The sequence below is a fragment of the Trematomus bernacchii genome, unplaced genomic scaffold, assembly GCF_902827165.1.
Source record: "Trematomus bernacchii unplaced genomic scaffold, fTreBer1.1, whole genome shotgun sequence".
In the NCBI taxonomy this organism is placed as follows: domain Eukaryota; kingdom Metazoa; phylum Chordata; class Actinopteri; order Perciformes; family Nototheniidae; genus Trematomus; species Trematomus bernacchii.
Genome location: NW_022987899.1, coordinates 1,478,949 through 1,496,512, shown reverse-complemented (window position 1 = coordinate 1,496,512; position 17,564 = coordinate 1,478,949). Strand labels below are relative to the sequence as shown.

Here is a 17,564-nt window from a genome sequence, read left to right as displayed (position 1 = left end):
TCACATTAGCATTAAGTCAGTTTGAGCCTCACAGTGAAAATCCTTCTCTGGGCATTAATGTAGCCCTAGTAGTCTGTTCAATTATATATTAGACAATCATTTAGTTAAACTAAAGTCGTTCAGGAATCTTCAGTTTTGTTTTATGCGTTTACATGTTTTTTTTTTGGAGGGGAAATGTGCCAAATTTTGATCTGTAAAAACTTGTTTTCCAATTGTTTCTCTCAGTTATTGACTTTGATGAGATGCTAATGTATCTTTTGTATTCAACGACCACCGCCCTGTAGTTTTCTTTTAATGCAGAAATGTATTAGTTTGCACAACCTATCCTGAATTTGGACAAGGTGTGAGGTATAACAAATTATATTAATGATACACGTTTTCAGCAGCATCCAACGTCTCCTTTCTGAACATTAACTTCGATTTTTGGTTTTACCGATGTATCATTTTATGTAGGTATATCTTACGTTCTGTATTTATTTGATTGGCTTTATTTTATAATCAAGCTCCATTTCTAAGGATGTGTATAATCGGGACATGGAAACGTATTTGTTGTTCCCGTACATCCTCACAGCACGTTCTGTGTTCCTGTGGTTTTGAACAGGTATCTCCTCCAGCCCAAAGGGAACGGCAGCAAGTCAAAGTCCGATGATCTGGGATCTTTGCGTCTGAAGCTGACCTACATCGAAGACACGGTGCTGCCATCTGCCTTCTACACACCGCTCTGCAACCTGCTGCTCAAATCCCCCGACGTGAAGGTAGGAGCTCAAGTTACACCGGAGAGAAAAACCCCTGAAAGAACAAACTCAAGTGTATATTTCTGAGAAAAGGACACCAAAGCCTTTCTGCGGCTCATTAGGATCCAATTGTTCCTGATAGATATGTCGCTTTCCTTTTCATTTAAAATGTATCAAGAAGGGCTGCACAATTCATCAACATTTTATCCAAAGTGCAATATTTTAATTGCAGGAAGTGTAATGTTTGTTAAAGGCCACATTTGTGATGCTGAAAGAAGTCCTGACCTACAAACGGTTCTAGAGACTTAATAAGAAAATCCTTCTTTGATCCAGATCCTCTTTAAAAAATCACACAATGATCAAAACTTTTTCCAAATGGTCCCTAGTTACAAATACAATTAGTTGCAAATTGTTTTGTTCCTTTGTTGTTTCATACTCCCCGTTTGTTTCTTCTCTCATTGCCATTAATGTACGGGTGCTTTTCATTATGCAAACGTGTCCTTTCTCCTCCTGTGACCCGTGAATCGTTCCCTCTCTGCCATCGTGGAGGATTTTCAAACACCTTAAATGCACCTCTCAATCCTCAGATTGAGGAGGCTTCTAGAGGAGCTTAGAGCCAGTTTTGTACTACATGTGATTCTTTTAGCAAGTGGCGTGACGTTTAAATGCCAGACCTGCTCTACATGTGGCACAGTTGGTGAAGCAGATAGCTGTAACAACCTTTTTAAAAGCAGATACAAGCACAAACATTCCCATATTTCAAGAACACTGCCATTGTCTGCCAAGGAACCAGTATTTGACCACAGAGTTTTAACTACTGAATCAATTCTGGTATTTAATTGTATGTTTTTTTTACTATGGGAACTTAGAATTTAGAAACTTCTTCAGAGATGTTTTCTGTCCTTTTTAAACACACAATGTTAAAATACTAGGATTTGGGACACTACACTAATACTAGATTCTATGGTGGCAAAATGAGTGAGCCGTCACTGAACCCCATGCTGAGTTTCGTAGCCGTGATGTCTCCAGCGTAGAGTACTACACTCCTACACCCCAAATGACCTCCACCACCTCAACTACCATGCATTTCAGGCTACCCAGTTTTCCATTTGTAGATTATTTTGTTTGTGTGGCTTACATATTGTCACATATAAGAGACTTCTGAGTAATTCCTGAGGTCTACATTCAGTTTCTACGTGATTAAATAATGTATGATTTGACACTAAGATCATTCATAAAGGGCAAGTGAAAGGGATTGTATAGCAACCAATGATATTTCTAAACCATCAGTGTTGGCCATCTTGGATTTTTTTCAATGGCTCACAGGCTTTTTATAAAGAATAGGAGTTTATGTGCCAATGTTAGTACTTGTACCCACTTTTGCAAATATTCCTGTGGTATATTTAATGATCTAGCTAAGGCACCAAGGATTTCTCATTTGGCAGCTTCGGCTCCTTCGTTCTCGCCACTTTTCTTGCCATCTCCAAGACACGTTAGCATAATGAAAAGCCACCTATATATTTCATTTCTTCACCCTCTCACCTTCCCCTCTTTCTCCCGGCCTCCTTCAGCCCATTTTCTGCAAGACACTTTAGCACAGGGGTGTCCAACTACGGCCTGGGGGCCATTTTGAATCGGCCCTCAGCAAATTAAAAAAGTATAATGGAATATGGCCCACAAAGGAAACTTGTGCTTGTCTTATATTGTACTTCTTAAATATATATGTAAACATATATCACACAGTATTATTCATGTGTTAATAAGAACACTTTTCAAATAAATTCAGTCAATTAAAGTTGGAAACATTTTCTAACATATTGATAAGAAAAAAGCCCAATGACTTATTTACAAGCTTGAAATACACCCTTCCTATTTCTCCTTATTGTAATCAATCTGAGGGATGAGCTGCCAACACTCACAAGCATCATTTACCTACATTTGATTGATTTTGCTAACTTATAACTGAACCTATGAGGTAGGGCTGTGCGATTATGGCAAAAACCATAATCACGATTATTTGGGTCAATAATTGATATCACGATTATTAAATACGATTATTCATTGACTTTGAAAAAATCCATTTATTGCACTTTAAAACAAATACAAATAATAATTTGAACAGTATATTTTTAACTGTTGATTACCCTGAACGTATAATTCAACTGAAAAACCAATACAAAAATAAATGATACATTTAAATAAATAATATCAAAATAATAAATACCAATAAACAAGATCAACAAATATTTTGGAGCGCACTTCCACAAGCTACTAAACATATATAAATATGATAAATACAAATAAATGAGACCAAAATTAATTAGATCAAATATGTCACAACCTAGCAAAGCAAAATAATTGTTTTTTTCGATTAAGTTGTTTTTGTAATTGTGGCAGGCCAAAATCGTAATTGTGATTTAAAATACGATTTAATTGCACAGCCCTACTATGAGGCGATGTACCTCTAGTGAGCGGCCCAGCCCTTCGTATATATTTCTGTATGTGGCCCTCGGTGAAAAAAGTTTGGACACCCCTGCTTTAGCATAATGAAAAGCCACCTATGTATTTCATGACTTCCCCCTCTCACCTTCCCCTCTTTCTCCGCGCCTCCTTCATTCAGCCCATCTCGGCGTCAGCAGCTCACATCTTAGGGGACATCTGCAGAGAGCGCCACGAGGCCGTCCTGCCCACGGTCCGGCTGCTGCTCCACCACAACCGCTTTGTGCCTTTCGTCTCTGCGGTGGCAGCGCTGGAGCTGGAAAACACTCAGTGAGTTTACACACGAACACAGATTATTATCATGGTCTACTCTGTAACCTCTCTTAACCCTAAAGTTAAGTTCCCTTTTTTCTCCACAACGTTGGTGTTATTGTTCTATTTTCATGCATCATTTGTACCGGCTGTGATAATGCAACCAAAGTGAAATTTAGAAACAGGAAGTAGTTCTGAAAAACAATAAATGGGAAGTCTGGATGATTCTCACGTTATCTTTATTTATTTTTTAACTTTGATAAACGTGTTACTGGACTAGAATCACTTTACTCAAATTGAAGATTTATTTTTTTGTCATTAATTATCAGAATATTTTTATTCCATCGGGTTTTGTAACAGTTGATTTACTTGAGAATGAAATACATAAAAGATACATACATACAAAAAAAATAGAATACAAATACTGTAATGCAAGAATGTGCAATAAGGTTGAAATAAAAATTCAAATGTATAAAGACAGAATTAAGTATTTGTCAACACAAGAAGTTTTAAAGTGACATGAGAATTTATAGTACAGCGGATAAGCACAACAATTGTGCATTTTATGAGAAAAGCATGACATTTCTAACATAGTTAGTGCATACCATAAGGTTTATTTTCAGATGTGGAGGGAAGTCAGATTTGACCTGTGAGGACCGTGAGAGGTCAAATCCAAGATGGCCGCCAGTCTCTCGGGTCAAATGTTCAAACACGTTTAATTTTGGAACCAAACATTGTAGAAAAACATTTAAGGTGTCATATCCAACTAAATTAGGGATGCCCAATCATTTGATGATACTTTTGAGATCGCCAGAATTCAAGAAAATGCATTTAGGTGAAGATAAAGGTAGAAATTGACCAAAAATAAGCTGTCAATCAGTTGAATGTGTGTGTGTGTGTGTGTGTGTGTGTGTGTGTGTGTGTGTGTGTGTGTGTGTGTGTGGTGTGTGTGTGTGTGTGTGTGTGTGTGTGTGTGTGTGTGTGTGTGTGTGTGTGTGTGTGTGTGTGTGTGTGTGTGTGTGTGTGTGTGTGTGTGGTGTGTGTGTGTGTGTGTGTGTGTGTGTGTGTGTGTGTGTGTGTGTGTGTGTGTGTGTGTGTGTGTGTGTGTGTGTGTGTGTGTGTGTGTGTGTGTGTGTGTGTGTGTGTGTGTGTGTGTGTGTGTGTGTGTGTGTGTGTGTGTGTGTGTGTGTGTGTGTGTGTGTGTGTGTGTGTGTGTGTGTGTGTGTGTGTGTGTGTGTGTGTGTGTGTGTGTGTCCCAGCGCTAGCATTAATACAGAGACTGGAGGAATATGGCTTTACTTGGCACAGTCTGCATGCTGAAGCAAACATTTGTTTTTTGTCTTCAAATACATACTTACATGATTGTGACGAGCATAATATTTGCTCCCCGCCCAACTCTCTAAGTGCTTGAACTCCGTGACAGGAGGATGAAGTATGTATAAATGGATGGAACTATCAACAAAACAACAGCGTTTTATTCCCCAATGTCATATTTAATAGAAAAATGATGATACACCACTTATTGGAGAAAGAAGAATGGGGAACAGAAAGGTTTAGAGAGGGAAACCTTGCAACTTCAGTGCCAGAGAAAAAAGGTACTGCGAGTACACTTGTGGTTATTGTCCTCATGTTGCACATAGAAAATTCAATTAAGATGTTTACCGCATGTGGGCAAAAATCCATCAATCTTTCAATTTTCTAAAACTTGTTATATCCTTAGAGTCATTTAAAATGAGTTTTTTTCTCCATGCCATGGAGTCTAAATGGGTAAACCTTTGTATTTGTAATTGTACAGCCATGCTAGGACAAACAAATCCCCTTTGCCAATGTTCTCTCTGCCACACACACAACATACATAACCCTTTCTTTGCATGACCTCTAAATGTCCATGTGAGCCACTAAAGAACAGAAAAAAAGCTGCGCTACCTTGGCTTTATAGGTGGACAGGCAGGGAATCGAACCCCAACCCTCTATAAGTGGAAAGGGACAGCGGTGAACCTTATAGTTGAGTGCAGCCCTTTGTTAACAGCGAGGGTTAAGAGAGCTGTTTGTGCTCTACATGGAACTGTTTTCCATCTCCCTCTTTGGTTTACATTATTATTATTATTTTTCTATTAAATATGACATTGGGGAATAAAACGCTGTTTTGTTGATAGTTCCATCCATTTATACATACTTCATCCTCCTGTCACGGAGTTCAAGCACTTAGACTTAGAGAGTTGGGCGGGGAACAAATATGATGCTCGTCACAATCATGTTAGTATGTATTTGAAGACAAAAACAAATGTTTTCATCAGCATGCAGACTGTGTCAAGTAAAGCCATATTCCTCCAGTCTCTGTAGTAATGCTAGCGCTGGGTGACTATAAATCCACTGGAATATACCACACACACACATTTTGCAAATTTCAACTGATTGACAGCTTATTTTTGGTCTATTTCTACCTTTATCTTCAACTAAATTCATTTTCTTGAATTCTGGCGATCTCAAAAGTATCACCAAATGATTGGGCATCCCTAATTTAGTTGGATATGACACCTTAAATGTTTTTCTACAATGTTTGGTTCCAAAATTAAGCGCGTTTGAACATTTGACCCGAGAGACTGGTGGCCATCTTGGATTTGACCTCTCACGGTCCTCACGGGTCAAATCTGACTTCCCTCCACATCTGAAAATAAACCTTATGGTATGCTCTAACTATGTTAGAAATGTCATGCTTTTCTCATAAAATGCACAATTGTTATAATATGAGAGCTTATCCGCTGTACTAATAATAGAACATGTTGCTTACTTCCCATTGGAATTAATAAAGCATTTCGATTGTTTACATTTCTTTATATTATCTAAACACAATTGCGTTGCTAGGCAACAGCATGGTTCCATTCTTACTTCCTGTCAGCTGATGTCCTTCACTCATTATTTGGAATGGAACCTTCAGAATTATGACATCATATTTTGCCTTTATGTAGAATTCTGAATTCTAGGAGTTTGCAGGACAGAGCAGCTAGTGTCAGATCATTGCAGAAATAGGTTTTGTTGCAAGCAAACATTAGGGATACTTGCAGTGTTTTTTAGCGAGATAATCTTCACAAGTGAACTCAACTTTTGTGGGATTTTTGTGACGTTAATTCAGTCGAACAATTACATTTAGTTTGCTAAACAACAGGTCATTTCGTCACAGCGGTAGAGATGGAGATGAACAATAGAGATGAGCTGGCAGTCAAGCTCGAGATTCTGCAAAAAGAAAATCAGGAAATGAAGTTGTTGCTGGAGCAGGAGAGGACTTTAAGGGATAAGCTTGAGATTGAAGGCACTAAAAAGAAGGAAGCGATGTTCAAAGCATATACAGAAGAGAAATCATCTTTGCAGTTGAAGCACAATGTGAAAATGAAATTCCAGGAAATTAGGCAGAACGTCTTGCGCGTCAACAATGAGGACCTGAACATGAAATACAGAAACCTCCAGAGGTCACACAAGAAGGTCGAAGCCGAGATGGCTGCCTTGCAAAAGACTAACCAAGAACTCAAACAACAAAAGGAGCGTTGTCTTGAGGAGAAATCTGTAGAGATAGCTGCTCTGCGTGAGAGAAACCAGGAACTCCAACAACAAAAGGATCATTGTGTTGACAAAGCTGTAAAGATAGCTGATTTGCGTGAGAGAAACCAGGAACTCACACAACTGAAGGAGCGTTGTGTTAAGGAGGAGGCAAATATGGCCGCCTTGCAAACAACAAACCAGGTACTCAAACAACAAAAGTTGCGTTGCGTTGAGGAGAAAGATGCAGAGATAGCTGCTTTGCTGAAGGAAAACCAAACACTGAAGCAAGAGAAGGAGCGTTGTGTTGAGGAGAAGGTGGACAAGAAGGAGGATGTGGAGGTGGAACCAGAAGTGAGGCATGATGTTAAAATGAATACCCTGGAAATTGAGCAGAAAGTATTGCGCGGAAACAATGAGGAACTGAACATGAAATATGGAAAGCTCCTCAAGATGCACGAGAAGGACAAAGCAGTGATGGCCACCTTGAGAAAGGCAAACCAGGATCTCAAACAAGAGAAGTTGCGTTGTCTTGAGGTGAAACATGTTGAGATAGTCGTTTTGCATGAGAGAAACCATGAACTGGAACAACAGAAGGAACATTGTGTGGAGGAGAAGGATGCAGAGATAGTCGCTTTGCATGAGAGAAACCATGAACTGGAACAACAGAAGGAACGTTGTGTGGAGGAGAAGGATGCAGAGATAGTCGCTTTGCATGAGAGAAACCACGAACTGGAACAACAGAAGGAACGTTGTGTGGAGGAGAAGGATGCAGAGATAGTTGCTTTGCATGAGAGAAACCAGGAACTGGAACAACAGAAGGAACGTTGTGTGGAGGAGAAGGATGCAGAGATAGTTGCTTTGCATGATAGAAACCAGGAACTGGAACAACAGAAGGAACGTTGTGTGGAGGAGAAGGATGCAGAGATAGTTGCTTTGCATGAGAGAAACCACGAACTGGAACAACAGAAGGAACGTTGTGTGGAGGAGAAGGATGCAGAGATAGTCGCTTTGCATGAGAGAAACCACGAACTGGAACAACAGAAGGAACTTTGTGTGGAGGAGAAGGATGCAGAGATGGTTGCTTTGCATGAGAGAAACCAGGAACTGGAACAACAGAAGGAACGTTGTGTGGAGGAGAAGGATGCAGAGATAGTTGCTTTGCATGAGAGAAACCAGGAACTGGAACAACAGAAGGAACGTTGTGTGGAGGAGAAGGATGCAGAGATAGTTGCTTTGCATGATAGAAACCAGGAACTGGAACAACAGAAGGAACGTTGTGTGGAGGAGAAGGATGCAGAGATAGTTGCTTTGCATGAGAGAAACCACGAACTGGAACAACAGAAGGAACGTTGTGTGGAGGAGAAGGATGCAGAGATAGTCGCTTTGCATGAGAGAAACCACGAACTGGAACAACAGAAGGAACGTTGTGTGGAGGAGAAGGATGCAGAGATAGTTGCTTTGCATGAGAGAAACCAGGAACTGGAACAACAGAAGGAACGTTGTGTGGAGGAGAAGGATGCAGAGATAGTTGCTTTGCATGATAGAAACCAGGAACTGGAACAACAGAAGGAACGTTGTGTGGAGGAGAAGGATGCAGAGATAGTTGCTTTGCATGAGAGAAACCAGGAACTGGAACAACAGAAGGAACGTTGTGTGGAGGAGAAGGATGCAGAGATAGTTGCTTTGCATGATAGAAACCAGGAACTGGAACAACAGAAGGAACGTTGTGTGGAGGAGAAGGATGCAGAGATAGTTGCTTTGCATGAGAGAAACCACGAACTGGAACAACAGAAGGAACGTTGTGTTGAGGAAAAGGATGCAGAGATAGTTGCTTTGCATGAGAGAAACCAGGAACTGGAACAACAGAAGGAACGTTGTGTTGAGGAAAAGGATGCAGAGATAGCGGCCTTGCTGAAGAAACAGCTGAAAAAACCACCAAAGGCACCCTGCGTGGTGAAGGAGGAGCTTGTGGAGGTGGAGTTGGAGGTGGAACAGGAAGTGAGGGTGGATCCACCTGAGCAAACCAATGAGCCGATCCCAACAACGCAGAGGAGGACAACACCACGGTGGAGAAGATTCATCAATTCCTTTTCTTGTATCTGCCCAAACATCAACGATGACTAAAAAGGAAAACATAAGACTCAAAGGCAGCCCTGACATCGGCTTTAAAAACTTTAAAAAACAAACTCACAACATCAAAAATTAGTAAGACATTAAAACATTTCAAGTACAGTCTAAAGCTCAAAGTGAGTGAGCAACAACATATACTCACAGCCAGTCAGGATATATATTTAAACACTTAACAGTTATTAGATCTGGTTAGACATCAACAAAGGTTCCAGAAGAGACTCACAGTGATGTGCAGTTTTAGCCACTAGGGGCAAAAAAACAACCTTAATTTTAAAATAAATAAACTATTCCTTTGCTTCTAGCACCCCTAAATAAGAGGAACATTTAGTCATTACAAGTTATCAGGTTTATGTTATATCGTCATGTTTGGTTTATAGTGTTCATTTTCATATTTAAGTTATATTTTTCATATTTACTTAATAGTTCATTTTTATATTTGTTATATTTATCATGTTTAGTTAATAGTCCATTTTTATATGTATCTTATATTTTTCATATTTACTTAATAGTACATTTCTATATTTATGTTTAGTCCATTGTTTTCTTGTTAAGTTAAAGTCTTGTCAATCAATAAAAAAATAATAATCATAATGATAACAATACTGACACGTTTGATTTATTTCACGTTTGTTTCTCCTGTCTAAGTTTAGCTTCTTGCTTTTAATTTCAAGTCACCAGAGATTTAGTCTGAGAATTCAACTAATAATAACAATCAATACAAAGACATTCAAATTCAAAATAACACTAGAATTCTTTCTCGTTTGTTCCTCCTGTTTTTGTCTAGTTACCTTTGTATTGAGTGACTTTAGCTCACCTGGCTCTGCCCTGATCAATACACTGACTTAAAGCTACTTCAGTACTTACTTTATTACCTTGTTTACATTCAACAATTATCATAATAAATATAAACAAATGAAAAAACAACACTATGTATTTGATTTCTTTCAAGTTTGTTTTAGTCAACTATTTGATTTTAAATGCAACAGCACCAGCAAAAGTAGATTTTTTTTTTTTTTACATTTCTGCTGATGTCCAGGTGTACAGTATATCAGTATGTAGTGTCTCTACTTTAAAGAGTCCTTTCCTGCTGATGTTCAGGTGTATATCAGTATGTAGTGTCTCTACTTTAAAGAGTCCTCTCCTGCTGATGTTCAGGTGTATATCAGTATGTAGTGTCTCTACTTTAAAGAGTCCTTTCCTGCTGATGTTCAGGTGTATATCAGTATGTAGTGTCTCTACTTTAAAGAGTCCTCTCCTGCTGATGTTCAGGTGTACGTAGTCCCTCTACTTTAAAGAGTCCTCTCCTGCTGATGTTCAGGTGTATATCAGTATGTAGTGTCTCTACTTTAAAGAGTCCTCTCCTGCTGATGTTCAGGTGTATATCGGTATGTAGTGTCTTTACTTTAAAGAGTCCTACAATTAGATGGAAAACAGCTGCAAAGAGACAGAAAATTACAACAGAGACAATTAATCACCATAAAAAAATATTTTAGTAGAGAAATGTTTTCATTGAAGTTAATGTGTTGAAGGGAATCCTGTAAAAAAAAAGTTGTATTCAAAATGGCACTTTATCAAAATGCAATTGAGTGCAACTTCAACGTAACTGTATTTTTGGTTCCTATTAGATAAGATGTACTTTATTGATCCCAAATTGGGAAATGTTTGCGTTGCAGCAGCATAAAAAACAAGGCATTGCACATCATTAGAAATTAAGAGTAGAAATAAACATTTCAAAAATTTGAAACATATCAAAATAGAAATTAAAAAGTAGAAAATATGCATTTGACGTGAAGATGAAACATATAGTACAGCGGATAAGCACAACAATTGTGCATTTTATGAGAAAAGCATGACATTTCTAACATAGTTAGTGCATACCATAAGGTTTATTTTCAGATGTGGAGGGAAGTCAGATTTGACCCGTGAGGACCGTGAGAGGTCAAATCCAAGATGGCCGCCAGTCTCTCGGGTCAAATGTTCAAACACGCTTAATTTTGGAACCAAACATTGTAGAAAAACATTTAAGGTGTCATATCCAACTAAATTAGGGATGCCCAATCATTTGATGATACTTTTGAGATCGCCAGAATTCAAGAAAATGCATTTAGGTGAAGATAAAGGTAGAAATTGACCAAAAATAAGCTGTCAATCAGTTGAAATTTGGTGTGTGTGTGTGTGTGTGTGTGTGTGTGTGTGTGTGTGTGTGTGTGTGTGTGTGTGTGGTCACCCAGCGCTAGCATTAATACAGAGACTGGAGGAATATGGCTTTACTTGGCACAGTCTGCATGCTGAAGCAAACATTTGTTTTTGTCTTCAAATACATACTAACATGATTGTGACGAGCATAATATTTGCTCCCCGCCCAACTCTCTAAGTGCTTGAACTCTGTGACAGGAGGATGAAGTATGTATAAATGGATGGAACTATCAACAAAACAACAGCGTTTTATTCCCCAATGTCATATTTAATAGAAAAATAATGATGCACCACTTATTGGAGAAAGAAGAATGGGGAACAGAAAGGTTTAGAGAGGGAAACCTTGCAACTTCAGTGCCAGAGAAAAAAGGTACTGCGAGTACACTTGTGGTTATTGTCCTCATGTTGCACATAGAAAATTCAATTAAGATGTTTACCGCATGTGGGCAAAAATCCATCAATCTTTCAATTTTCTAAAACTTGTTATATCCTTAGTCATTTAAAATGAGTTTTTTTCTCCATGCCATGGAGTCTAAATGGGTAAACCTTTGTATTTGTAATTGTACAGCCATGCTAGGACAAACAAATCCCCTTTGCCAATGTTCTCTCTGCCACACACACAACATACATAACCCTTTCTTTGCATGACCTCTAAATGTCCATGTGAGCCACTAAAGAACAGAAAAAAAGCTGCGCTACCTTGGCTTTATAGGTGGACAGGCAGGGAATCGAACCCCAACCCTCTATAAGTGGAAAGGGACAGCGGTGAACCTTATAGTTGAGTGCAGCCCTTTGTTAACAGCGAGGGTTAAGAGAGCTGTTTGTGCTCTACATGGAACTGTTTTCCATCTCCCTCTTTGGTTTACATTATTATTATTATTTTTCTATTAAATATGACATTGGGGAATAAAACGCTGTTTTGTTGATAGTTCCATCCATTTATACATACTTCATCCTCCTGTCACGGAGTTCAAGCACTTAGACTTAGAGAGTTGGGCGGGGAACAAATATGATGCTCGTCACAATCATGTTGGTATGTATTTGAAGACAAAAACAAATGTTTTCATCAGCATGCAGACTGTGCCAAGTAAAGCCATATTCCTCCAGTCTCTGTAGTAATGCTAGCGCTGGGTGACTATAAATCCACTGGAATATACCACACACACACATTTTGCAAATTTCAACTGATTGACAGCTTATTTTTGGTCAATTTCTACCTTTATCTTCACCTAAATGCATTTTCTTGAAGTCTGGCGATCTCAAAAGTATCATCAAATGATTGGGCATCCCTAATTTACACACACACACACACACACACACACACACACACACACACACACACACCTTATTTTTGGTCAATTTCTACCTTTATCTTCAACTAAATTCATTTTCTTGAATTCTGGCGATCTCAAAAGTATCACCAAATGATTGGGCATCCCTAATTTAGTTGGATATGACACCTTAAATGTTTTTCTACAATGTTTGGTTCCAAAATTAAGCGTGTTTGAACATTTGACCCGAGAGACTGGTGGCCATCTTGGATTTGACCTCTCACGGTCCTCACGGGTCAAATCTGACTTCCCTCCACATCTGAAAATAAACCTTATGGTATGCTCTAACTATGTTAGAAATGTCATGCTTTTCTCATAAAATGCACAATTGTTATAATATGAGAGCTTATCCGCTGTACTAATAATAGAACATGTTGCTTACTTCCCATTGGAATTAATAAAGCATTTCGATTGTTTACATTTCTTTATATTATCTAAACACAATTGCGTTGCTAGGCAACAGCATGGTTCCATTCTTACTTCCTGTCAGCTGATGTCCTTCACTTCTTATTTGGAATGGAACCTTCAGAATTATGACATCATATTTTGCCTTTATGTAGAATTCTGAATTCTAGGAGTTTGCAGGACAGAGCAGCTAGTGTCAGATCATTGCAGAAATAGGTTTTGTTGCAAGCAAACATTAGGGATACTTGCAGTGTTTTTTAGCGAGATAATCTTCACAAGTGAACTCAACTTTTGTGGGATTTTTGTGACGTTAATTCAGTCGAACAATTACATTTAGTTTGCTAAACAACAGGTCATTTCGTCACAGCGGTAGAGATGGAGATGAACAATAGAGATGAGCTGGCAGTCAAGCTCGAGATTCTGCAAAAAGAAAATCAGGAAATGAAGTTGTTGCTGGAGCAGGAGAGGACTTTAAGGGATAAGCTTGAGATTGAAGGCACTAAAAAGAAGGAAGCGATGTTCAAAGCATATACAGAAGAGAAATCATCTTTGCAGTTGAAGCACAATGTGAAAATGAAATTCCAGGAAATTAGGCAGAACGTCTTGCGCGTCAACAATGAGGACCTGAACATGAAATACAGAAACCTCCAGAGGTCACACAAGAAGGTCGAAGCCGAGATGGCTGCCTTGCAAAAGACTAACCAAGAACTCAAACAACAAAAGGAGCGTTGTCTTGAGGAGAAATCTGTAGAGATAGCTGCTCTGCGTGAGAGAAACCAGGAACTCCAACAACAAAAGGATCATTGTGTTGACAAAGCTGTAAAGATAGCTGATTTGCGTGAGAGAAACCAGGAACTCACACAACTGAAGGAGCGTTGTGTTAAGGAGGAGGCAAAGATGGCCGCCTTGCAAACAACAAACCAGGTACTCAAACAACAAAAGTTGCGTTGCGTTGAGGAGAAAGATGCAGAGATAGCTGCTTTGCTGAAGGAAAACCAAACACTGAAGCAAGAGAAGGAGCGTTGTGTTGAGGAGAAGGTGGACAAGAAGGAGGATGTGGAGGTGGAACCAGAAGTGAGGCATGATGTTAAAATGAATACCCTGGAAATTGAGCAGAAAGTATTGCGCGGAAACAATGAGGAACTGAACATGAAATATGGAAAGCTCCTCAAGATGCACGAGAAGGACAAAGCAGTGATGGCCACCTTGAGAAAGGCAAACCAGGATCTCAAACAAGAGAAGTTGCGTTGTCTTGAGGTGAAACATGTTGAGATAGTCGTTTTGCATGAGAGAAACCATGAACTGGAACAACAGAAGGAACATTGTGTGGAGGAGAAGGATGCAGAGATAGTCGCTTTGCATGAGAGAAACCATGAACTGGAACAACAGAAGGAACGTTGTGTGGAGGAGAAGGATGCAGAGATAGTTGCTTTGCATGATAGAAACCAGGAACTGGAACAACAGAAGGAACGTTGTGTGGAGGAGAAGGATGCAGAGATAGTTGCTTTGCATGAGAGAAACCACGAACTGGAACAACAGAAGGAACGTTGTGTGGAGGAGAAGGATGCAGAGATAGTCGCTTTGCATGAGAGAAACCACGAACTGGAACAACAGAAGGAACGTTGTGTGGAGGAGAAGGATGCAGAGATAGTTGCTTTGCATGAGAGAAACCAGGAACTGGAACAACAGAAGGAACGTTGTGTGGAGGAGAAGGATGCAGAGATAGTTGCTTTGCATGATAGAAACCAGGAACTGGAACAACAGAAGGAACGTTGTGTGGAGGAGAAGGATGCAGAGATAGTTGCTTTGCATGAGAGAAACCACGAACTGGAACAACAGAAGGAACGTTGTGTTGAGGAAAAGCATGCAGAGATAGTTGCTTTGCATGAGAGAAACCAGGAACTGGAACAACAGAAGGAACGTTGTGTTGAGGAAAAGGATGCAGAGATAGTCGCTTTGCATGAGAGAAACCATGAACTGGAACAACAGAAGGAACGTTGTGTGGAGGAGAAGGATGCAGAGATAGTCGCTTTGCATGAGAGAAACCACGAACTGGAACAACAGAAGGAACGTTGTGTGGAGGAGAAGGATGCAGAGATAGTTGCTTTGCATGAGAGAAACCAGGAACTGGAACAACAGAAGGAACGTTGTGTGGAGGAGAAGGATGCAGAGATAGTTGCTTTGCATGATGGAAACCAGGAACTGGAACAACAGAAGGAACGTTGTGTGGAGGAGAAGGATGCAGAGATAGTTGCTTTGCATGAGAGAAACCACGAACTGGAACAACAGAAGGAACGTTGTGTTGAGGAAAAGGATGCAGAGATAGTTGCTTTGCATGAGAGAAACCAGGAACTGGAACAACAGAAGGAACGTTGTGTTGAGGAAAAGGATGCAGAGATAGCGGCCTTGCTGAAGAAACAGCTGAAAAAACCACCAAAGGCACCCTGCGTGGTGAAGGAGGAGCTTGTGGAGGTGGAGTTGGAGGTGGAACAGGAAGTGAGGGTGGATCCACCTGAGCAAACCAATGAGCCGATCCCAACAACGCAGAGGAGGACAACACCACGGTGGAGAAGATTCATCAATTCCTTTTCTTGTATCTGCCCAAACATCAACGATGACTAAAAAGGAAAACATAAGACTCAAAGGCAGCCCTGACATCGGCTTTAAAAACTTTAAAAAAACAAACTCACAACATCAAAAATTAGTAAGACATTAAAACATTTCAAGTACAGTCTAAAGCTCAAAGTGAGTGAGCAACAACATATACTCACAGCCAGTCAGGATATATATTTAAACACTTAACAGTTATTAGATCTGGTTAGACATCAACAAAGGTTCCAGAAGAGACTCACAGTGATGTGCAGTTTTAGCCACTAGGGGCAAAAAAACAACCTTAATTTTAAAATAAATAAACTATTCCTTTGCTTCTAGCACCCCTAAATAAGAGGAACATTTAGTCATTACAAGTTATCAGGTTTATGTTATATCGTCATGTTTGGTTTATAGTGTTCATTTTCATATTTAAGTTATATTTTTCATATTTACTTAATAGTTCATTTTTATATTTATGTTATATTTATCATGTTTAGTTAATAGTCAATTTTTATATGTATCTTATATTTTTCATATTTACTTAATAGTACATTTCTATATTTATGTTTAGTCCATTGTTTTCTTGTTAAGTTAAAGTCTTGTCAATCAATACAAAAATAATAATCATAATGATAACAATACTGACACGTTTGATTTATTTCACGTTTGTTTCTCCTGTCTAAGTTTAGCTTCTTGCTTTTAATTTCAAGTCACCAGAGATTTAGTCTGAGAATTCAACTAATAATAACAATCAATACAAAGACATTCAAATTCAAAATAACACTAGAATTCTTTCTCGTTTGTTCCTCCTGTTTTTGTCAAGTTACCTTTGTATTGAGTGACTTTAGCTCACCTGGCTCTGCCCTGATCAATACACTGACTTAAAGCTACTTCAGTACTTACTTTATTACCTTGTTTACATTCAACAATTATCATAATAAATATAAACAAATGAAAAAAACAACACTATGTATTTGATTTCTTTCAAGTTTGTTTTAGTCAACTATTTGATTTTAAATGCAACAGCACCAGCAAAAGTAGATTTTTTTTTTTTTACATTTCTGCTGATGTCCAGGTGTACAGTATATCAGTATGTAGTGTCTCTACTTTAAAGAGTCCTTTCCTGCTGATGTTCAGGTGTATATCAGTATGTAGTGTCTCTACTTTAAAGAGTCCTCTCCTGCTGATGTTCAGGTGTACGTAGTCCCTCTACTTTAAAGAGTCCTCTCCTGCTGATGTTCAGGTGTATATCAGTACGTAGTCCCTCTACTTTAAAGAGTCCTCTCCTGCTGATGTTCAGGTGTATATCAGTATGTAGTGTCTCTACTTTAAAGAGTCCTCTCCTGCTGATGTTCAGGTGTATATCAGTATGTAGTGTCTCTACTTTAAAGAGTCCTCTCCTGCTGATGTCCAGGTGTATATCAGTATGTAGTGTCTCTACTTTAAAGAGTCCTCTCCTGCTGATGTCCAGGTGTACAGTATATCAGTATGTAGTGTCTCTACTTTAAAGAGTCCTCTCCTGCTGATGTTCAGGTGTATATCAGTATGTAGTGTCTTTACTTTAAAGAGTCCTCTCCTGCTGATGTTCAGGTGTACGTAGTCCCTCTACTTTAAAGAGTCCTCTCCTGCTGATGTTCAGGTGTATATCAGTATGTAGTGTCTCTACTTTAAAGAGTGCTCTCCTGCTGATGTTCAGGTGTATATCAGTATGTAGTGTCTCTACTTTAAAGAGTCCTCTCCTGCTGATGTTCAGGTGTATATCAGTATGTAGTGTCTCTACTTTAAAGAGTCCTCTCCTGCTGATGTTCAGGTGTATATCAGTATGTAGTGTCTCTACTTTAAAGAGTCCTCTCCTGCTGATGTTCAGGTGTATATCAGTATGTAGTGT

The 17,564-nt window shown here is 39.0% G+C and overlaps 1 protein-coding gene across 1 annotated transcript in view; it reads left to right on the top strand.

The window, feature by feature from the left end:
* The window catches only part of rasa2 (RAS p21 protein activator 2), a 67,162-nt gene that overhangs the window by 27,650 nt on the left and 21,948 nt on the right, over positions 1 to 17,564 (top strand). The window contains exons 10-11 of the mRNA XM_034114482.1: positions 602 to 755; positions 3,355 to 3,503. Of these exons, the coding sequence (XP_033970373.1) occupies positions 602 to 755; positions 3,355 to 3,503 (303 nt within the window). The remainder of the gene's footprint in view (positions 1 to 601; positions 756 to 3,354; positions 3,504 to 17,564) is intronic.